Source organism: Urocampus carinirostris, chromosome 14, assembly GCF_059441175.1.
Source record: "Urocampus carinirostris isolate Australia breed hairy pipefish chromosome 14, RoL_Ucar_1.0, whole genome shotgun sequence".
NCBI lineage: Eukaryota > Metazoa > Chordata > Actinopteri > Syngnathiformes > Syngnathidae > Urocampus > Urocampus carinirostris.
In genome coordinates, this window is record NC_142362.1 from 8,086,574 (window position 1) to 8,095,450 (window position 8,877).

Here is an 8,877-nt window from a genome sequence, read left to right on the forward strand (position 1 = left end):
AGGTAAAAATACACAGAGAGTGAAATAAAGAAGAACAAAGAAAGAGAAGAAGGGAGAATGATGTCACTTTCAACCCCATTCTTTCTACCTGTTGTATTCCGCCCCGAACAGCTTTGCTAAAGACAAAAGCAAATATGCGTATAGGTTAATGCAGTGTTAACTCATATTCATTCATTCATTCATTATCTGCACCACTTATCCTCAGTAGTGTCACGGGGATGCTGGAGCCCATCCCAGCAGTCTTAGGGCAGTGGGCAGGGGACACCCTGAACTGGTTGCCAGCCAGTTAGAGGGCACACAGAGACAGACAACTCACTCGCTTATTCACACCTAGAGACAATTTGGACTGGCCAATTAACCTGACAAGCATGTTTTTGGAATGTGGAAGGAAACCGGAATGCCCGGAGGAAACCCACACAAGCATGGGGAGAACATGCAAACTCTACACAGGAAGGTTTGATCTCCCGATAGCCGCATAAGGGCTCTTTGAACTCAGTTGGGCAGTGTTAATTCATACCTAACTTTTTTTAAGAGACACATCAAATGATGCACCTCACCATTAAGTAAAATGTGTTTCCTTAAATATTCCATGCTTGATAAATGGTAAATACAGTTACAACAGGTGGTTTGTCTTGTGAGTGGCGACATACAATGGACATATTTAAAACTGAGGGTCATTGTTTAATGTGAACTGGCTCACTTTTCTCTTGTGCTTTTCTCAGTATTGTTTAAATCTGTCTGTGGGGTCTAAAAAGACCACTGACGTTTGGGAGAGCTATAAAAATTGGCTAACGCTAGAAAATACACCAGGCAAGAGACTTGTTCAGTTTTTTTAACCTGCTGCAGCCGGGGAGATAAGCAGAGAGAGGACTAGCAACTCGCTCTTTCCATACTCTCTCTCTTACTTTCGCTCACCCCCGTCTTTCTCTGTGTTTTATTGATTGAATGAATGAATGAATGAAAACTTTATATCGAACATTAAAATAAAAACAGGACAAAAGCAATGAGTCAACAACAAAATAATGTCACATAACATGTTCGAAAAGGGGTAGTCAGAAGCAGATGCTTATTTTCCCTACCCCTTTATCTTCCCTATTAAATACATTTTCCAAATCCTCTTCTTCTTCTTTATTGAAATCACAAGACATGGAAAAGTACTGGTATGTTGAGACAAAGACAAAAGACCACCCCCCTGGAAAAGTACCAACACCTTTAAACAAAGACAGGAAGACTAAGAGACGCCAAAAAGGAACATGTAATTGATTAGACATACACACCTTGAGCAAATACGTTTAAGCCTACTTTACACCGTCGGTGGTTCTGATCCAGTTCGACACCCCTGTTTTAGGAAATTACATCGTTTGAAAAAAAAAATCTCTACTTCTGCCATGCTTTCTTCACAGGTGATGTTGAAGTGTAAGGACAAGAAGTGGTACCAGTTTTAATCTCGGGAGACCAGTGAGACAAACTGATGGATTTCTGAGGTCTGGGATTTGTACTCCACGGATGAAAGCAAAAAAAAAAAAAAGGAAGAGAGGCTGAAGAAAGACTTTTCTCTTTTTTGGGTTTTGGGACGAGTGTGCCACGTTGTCACACAGTAAGTGGACGGGAGAAATCCTCAATTGATCGGTAGGAAAAAAAAGAAACGATGGGTAGCGTTTTGGGCACTGTATGTGTGTGAGTGCGTATTCCCGATGGGTTTGGGTTTCTTGACCTCACTGTGTAGATACTCTACATTAATAAACAAAAAAAAACGAAACATGCATGAAACAAAACAAGGAATGACTATCGAAATATCAAACTGCCATATTAAAAATCAGCATGCTTACTTTAATGCTACTTTAACAGGAGATTCAATTATTATTTTTTTTATTTACTAATATAACCAACTACAGAACTATAAAAAACTTTCTATTTTTTGAAATATTGACAAAATCTATATATAAATATATATATTCCAAAAAAATTTAACGTATACCTGCATCGCTATTACGCCAAAACCTGTTTTTTTTTCTTCTTCTGATTTTTTTTCTGCAAATATTTTTTGATTCAAAACGCAAATAGTTGGCTTTTTCCCCCTCTCACGATAAATAACACTTAAGCGATCTTCGCCAACCATAAAGGGATTTACACGATTGATCAAGTTTACGTTCGGGCTGCTGCTTATTTCAAATACAATAGCTGATGAGGTTCCACCACCCGGCAACTATTAAGGATCCAGAAAAGAATAGTATGACTTGTATGCAAAAACGGCTCAGAGAACACACCGTATGTTTATATCAACCTATTTATATATTATTCATGTGCCATAAGAAAAAAACGAAAAAAAAACAGGAGTGCAATCAGTGTAAAGTCACAAAAGACGAATAAGTAGTGGTCATTTGTTTGTGGTGACACGCAAATGATACATTGGTGGATGTTTAAAGGGCCATTTTCTAGAGTAAAATGTTTTTTCTTAGTAAAGTAACACTTAAAGGACTTGGATTTCTGTGATTGAGTCACCGTTTGCCGGATGTGCAGGTTTTGTGGGATATGTTAATGAGTCACATGTTATGTTTATAGTTTGGTAAACACACAAAGTAAAGGAGAGAAGACATTAATAGATTTTGAACAAGGGAGAAGTCAAACCTCAGAAAATAAATTCCCACCTGTGTTAAAAGCCTTCTCCTGAGCCCTTTATTTTTATTAAATCTCCTAGGTTATTATAGGTTTAAAGTTTAGTTGACACTCAAAATAAGGAGAGAAGACATCAATGGATTATGAACCTGCAAGGAGAACAAGGATAAGTTTAAATTTTAGGTTATTGATAAGTTTAAAGTTTAGTTGACACTCAAATTAAGGAGAGAAGACATCAATGGATTATGAACCTGCAAGGAGAACAAGGATAAGTTTACATTTTAGGTTATTGATAAGTTTAAAGTTTAGTTGACACTCAAATTAAGGAGAGAAGACATCAATGGATTATGAACCTGCAAGGAGAACAAGGATAAGTTTAAATTTTAGGTTATTGATAAGTTTAAAGTTTAGTTGACACTCAAATTAAGGAGAGAAGACATCAATCGATTATGAAATTGCAAGGAGAACAGGGGAGAGGTCAAACCTCAGGTAAAAGATTCCAACCTGTTCTAAAGCCCTTCTCCTGAGCCCTTTCTTTTTATTAAATTACCTAGGTTCCTGATACTTTTAAATTTAGTAGACAATCAAAATGAAGAAGAGCAGACATCAATTGATTTTGAACTTGCAAGGAGGTCAGGGAGAGAAGCCACACCTCAGATGAGAGATTCCAACCTGTTCTAAAGGCCCTCTCCTGACCCCTTTCGTTTTATGAAATCACCTAGCTTCCAAAAGCAGAACCGCCCTAACGTGTGTGGGATTCAAAGAACAGCAACATGATTGGCCCATAGTACCACCATCGAAACAGTTTAAAATACTCAAAACAATAAATGACAGTGCGCAATAATAGTCAAAATAATGTAATGGCATCTTATGTAATCTCCTTTTCAGATGTTGAGTATTAAAATAGGAGTAAACATCAGTTACGAAAACAGATACGCCTAAAAGGGTGTAGCTTTCAAAGAACAGCAACATGATTGGCTGATAGTCACAATGATGTAAACAGTGCATAGTAGTCAAAACAACGAACAACACTCAGGTATAGTCAAAATAACGATCTGGCCTCCTGTGCTATCTCCTTGCAGGTGTCTAATATTGAACATGGAATAAAGTTATCAGTTACAAAAGCAGATCCGCCCTATAGGGTGTGGGTATCAAAGAACAGAAACATGATTGGCTGATAGTGACAATGATGTAAACTTCATAATAGTCCAAAGTACGAACAACACTGAGGTATAGTCGAAATAACGATCTGGCCTCCTATGCTCCTTTCCATATTAGAGTGGAATAATTTGATCAGTTACAAAAACAGATCCGGCCTATTAGGGTGCCGAATCAAAGTACAGTAACCCGATTGGCCGATAGTGACAATGTTGTAAACAGTGCATGGTAGTCCAAACAACACTGAGGTATAGTCGAAATAACAATCTGGCCTCCTATGCTAGCTCCTTTGCAGGTGTCCAATATTAAAAATGGAACAGGCGTATCCGTTTCAAGAGTAGATCCACCTAAAAGGGTGCGGAATCAAAGAACAGCAACCCGATTGGCCGACAGTGACAATGATGTAAACTGTGCATAGTAGTCCAAACAACACTGAAGTATAGTCGAAATAACAATCTGGCCTCCTATGCTATCTCCTTGCAGGTGTCTGATATTAAAAATGGAATAAGCATATCTGTTGCAAAAGCAGATCCGGCCTATAGGGTGCGGATATCAAAGAACAGCAACCCGATTGGCCGATAGTGACAATGATGTAAACTGTTCATAATAGACTACGAACAACAGTACGCAGGAACAGTCAAAAAACAAACTGCAAGTGTCTTATACAAAAAACAGAATCGACTTAAAAGTAAAACAACCAATCGGAAAGGATCCTCCCACTCACCTCTCTCCAATCAAGTCTTGACTCCTGAACTTTCAGGATTTTGAACCCGCGTCTTCATAAAATACGACGGTCGACTCCACCGTCCACACCGCCAACTTCCTCGTGAGTCGTTTATCAGTAAATGGTTCCGAAAAAAAACCGAGAAAAACGAAAAAAAAACAGTATTTTTTTCCAGTGCTATCCAGATGTCGGTGAAGATGTCCATGTGTAAAACAGCAAAGGATTCCTTGATTTCATTCGATATCGTTCTTGATTATTATGGTATCCTCTCGTCCTCTATTCGATGGTGACGGCCTCTCCAGCTGAAGGCTCTTGTGTGTTTCAGAACAACAAATGTTTCATGGTACATGGTGGTGTATCATATCGTGATTATGTCGTAAAGCATCGGGTGAAGAGGATCTTTTGTACCTGTGTATTCCGTCTGTATTTTTCAAACCGTCCGGAAGGAAGGAGGATAATCCCTATTTGGTCCCCTTGTACTTTGTGACCTTTTGCCACATTTCAGACTTCAGACATAAATATATAAAACTGTAATTTCTTGTGAAGCATCGACAATAAGTAGGACACAATCATGAAGTGGAACACACTTTATTGGATATTTTAAACTTTTTTAACGAATACAAATCGAAAAAGTGGGTGTGCAAAATGATTCAGCCGACATTGAGTTAATACTTTGCAGCGCCACCTTTTTCTGCGATGACAGCTGCAAGTCGCTCGGGATATGTCTATCAGTTTTGCACAACAAGAAACTGATGTTTTGGCCCATTCCTCCTTGCAAAACAGCTAGTGCTCAGTGAGGTTGGATGGAAAGCGTTTGTGAACAGCAGTTTTCAGTTCTTTCCACAGATTCTCAAATGGATTGAGGTCTGGACTTTGACTTGGCCATTCTAACACCCTAATATGTTTTTTGGTGAACCATTTCATTGTAGCTTTTGCTTTATGTTTTGGATCATTGTCTTGTTGGAAGACAAATCTCCGTCCCAGTCTCAGGTCTTTTGCGGACTCTGTCAGGTTTTCTTCCAGAATGGTCCTATATTTGGTTCCATTCATCTTCCCATCAATTTTAACCATCTTCCCTATACCTGTTGAAGAAAAGCAGGCCCAAACCATGATGCTGCCACCACCATGTTTGACAGTGGGGATGGTGTGTCGAGGGTGATGAGCTGTGCTGCTTTTACGCCAAACAAAATGTCTTGCATTGTTGGCAAAAAGTGCGATTTTAGTCTCATCTGACTAGAGCACCTTCTTCCACATGTTTGGTGTGTCCCCCAGGTGGCTTTTGGCAAACTTTAAACAACACCTTTTATGGATATCTTTAAGAAATGTCTTCCTTCTTGACACTCTTCCATAAAGACCAGATTTGTGCAGTATACGACTGATTGTTGTCCTACAGACAGATTTGCAGTGGTCTGATATTCCTTCCATTTCAATATTATTGCTTGCACAGTCCTCCTTGGGATGTTTAAAGCTTGGGAAATATTTTTGTCTCCTAATCCAGCTTTAAACTTCTCCACAACAGTATCTCTGACCTGCCTGGTGTGTTCCTCGTTCTTCATGATGCTCTCTGCTCTTTTATCAGACCTCTGAGACTGTCACAGTGCAGGTGTATTTATACAGAGACTTCATTACACACAGGTGATTTCCATTTATCATCGTTAGTCATTTAGAGCAACGTTAAATCATTCAGAGATCCTCACTGAACTTATGAACTGAGTTTGCTGCACTGAAATAAAAGGAGCTGAATCATTTTGCACATCCACTTTTCGTTTTTCATTTGTTAAAAAAGTTGAAAATTGTCACGGTTGCCATGGCGCCCAATTAGCCACACCCGTGTGAGTCACGGTTGCCGTGGCGCCCAATTGGCCGCGCCCGTATGTGTCACGGTTGCCTTGGTGCCCAATTGGCCCCGCCCTTGTGGTGCCAGCTGCAGCTCGTTGAGAGATTGACTTTCTGTTTATATAAAGCTCAGCGCTCTCTTGCTTCAGTGTCAGCCCGTAAAACGAACTTCTACCCCACAAGACTTGGGTTCTGACACGGTCCTGTTTTCTTGTGATATCTCCAGTCCGGTATTGTTCCCGTTTATTTTTGTCCTGTTTAATTTCGGGTTCCAGTTTAGTTTCCGTCTGTTTTTGTCCTCTCTATTATTGTCTCCAGTTTTCGTCCCCGTCTAGTTTCTCCTGTTAATTTCCGATATTCCAATCCGTTGTCTATCCTGCCTGTCACTTCCTGTCCGATATCAACTTGGGCAATTGGTGTCACGAACCAGGACAGGAAACAGGATTAAAGAACCCAATAGCGTAAGGTACTCACAGTTTATTAGGGAGAGGAGGAATGCGCGCACACTTGATCCGGGGATCGATGGTCCCGGACGTGGATCGAAATCCGAACAAAAGAGTTATCAAAATCAAACAGATCAGGCCAAAAAATAAAAAAGGATCAAACACCGGCATTTTCACAGAACTAGGCATTTCACAGAGTTTAACAGGAGTCTTGCAGAAGTTTCACCCACGCCCAGACAACTAACGGCTCAAAGGACCGCGTTCAAGTACTCCTAAGGAGCAATGAGTCAACGCGTTTAAGCCGGTGTCCATGGGCGGGGCCTATTGGGCACCGTGGCAACCGTGACAGAACCTGGTGCCACCCGGCTGGGACCAATTGGGCGCCATGGCAACCGTGACAATTGGAATTGGTCTCGTCGGTCTCTGGCTTCCTGTCCTTCCACGCCAGACCGGCTACCTAACTTGCATGACTTTCCCATAAAATAAAGGATTGTGTGAGAACGTCACGCAATTGGGTCCTGTATCTGTTCTGATTCATGACGGAAAATCATCCAATAAAGTGTGTTCCACTTCATGATTGTGTCCCACTTATTGTTGATGCTTCACAAGAAATGACAGTTTTCTATCTTGATGTTATTGTGGAAACAGCTCGATCAATTTGCCCCACAATATATAACACATAATACTTGAAAAACAAGGTGCAGCGGAGTCGTGGCGTAGGAGGGAGAGTTCGTTTATTGAACCTCGTCCACAGAAATCTCGAAGTATCTCCCCGTCGTCAGAGACGGGTGGCTTTTTATATCCTAATACAACATCAGTTTTAGTTTTCGTCCGCCCCCTTGCACGTGTACATGCACGCCACCGGACAGTGCTTTGTTATCTTTTATATAACTTCCAAGAACTGTTTGGGGTCGGTTCCACAGTTCCAGGAACTGTTGTTCCTGGGGTCGGTTTGACCTGGCATGCTCCCTTCCAAGAAATCTTGGCAGGACGAACGCCAGTCTTTCGTCCAAGGCGATTACTAATAATAATATTCGCTGACATTTACACCCGGGATAAACAGACTGGAATTTCCCCTCTAATGCGTTCCTTATGCAAGCCGACTCCAAACAATCCACAACAATGCTCGAAGTCTGAAACTGTCACAAAGTTCCAGTGGGCCGAATAGTTTCGCAAGCCACTTTATGCACATCACGGCGCCTTGAGTATGTCTATCATTGCTGCATTTAGGTACATACTCATGCAAAATATCGTCATGATGTCCCCCCGCGTTATCGGACACTCGAATAGAATAGCCACGTATATTTAACGAGACATCTCAGACATTTTTTTGAACGGCGGATAAAAAGACATAAAAAAAGACTACAACTGACAGGGTGTTTTCTTTCTATGTTTTCGTTTCCGTTTGTTTTATATAGTATCCGTACTTTTCGATATCTGTTGGAAAAATACGATACGGACGGGGTATTTTTCCCTCTATGTGTGTTGTACCCGTCACTGCTGATACTCTTTGTCCGAAGCACCCGGAACTCTGACGTTCTTCACACGGTGAGAAAAAAAAAGAAAAAAAAGAAAAAAAAAGCATTTCTCAAGTTTTCTCGATGATGGCAGCAAAGTTTGTCTTATTTCAATGGATTCTATCACTTTTTCTTCTTAATATTATACTAGTGTAATAGAGATTACTTGACTCAATGAACATATGTTGATGCAGAAGCAAAGTGATATTAAACATGGATTGATGTACTTTGTTGAGAGATGTATTTGTTTTTTGGGTGTGTGAGTTAATGGCTAACAGGTCGATAGCGTTTTTTTTTCATGAGGTTACTACTACAGAGGGACAGTGCGTATTACTTGACCACTAGATGTCGCTCTATGGGGGAGTGCATTTGAAATCCAGTGCTACAGAGCACATGGAAAAATATAAACCACAAAGACTCAAGTCAAGTCACATTTATTTATATAGCCCTTAATCACAAAAATGTCTCAAAGGACTGCACAGGATTACAATTACAAAATTGCACGATTACCTGATCTTAAACCAGCATGCGGGCAAGGAACAACTCAAAAACCTCAGTGTGAGGAAAAAAGACAAACCTTGAG

At 40.4% G+C, this 8,877-nt stretch overlaps 1 protein-coding gene across 13 annotated transcripts in view; it reads left to right on the top strand.

Moving 5' to 3' along the window:
• stxbp5l (syntaxin binding protein 5L) overlaps window positions 1-8,520 on the top strand; it is a 308,998-nt gene extending 300,478 nt beyond the window's left edge. For all 13 annotated transcript variants that reach the window (XM_088353620.1, XM_088353624.1, XM_088353621.1 and 10 more), the window contains one exon: window positions 1,404-8,520. In XM_088353620.1, coding sequence (XP_088209746.1) covers window positions 1,404-1,445 — 42 coding nt within the window. In that variant the 3' untranslated portion in view covers window positions 1,446-8,520. The remainder of the gene's footprint in view (window positions 1-1,403) is intronic.
• The last annotated feature ends 357 nt before the right edge of the window (window positions 8,521-8,877 follow it).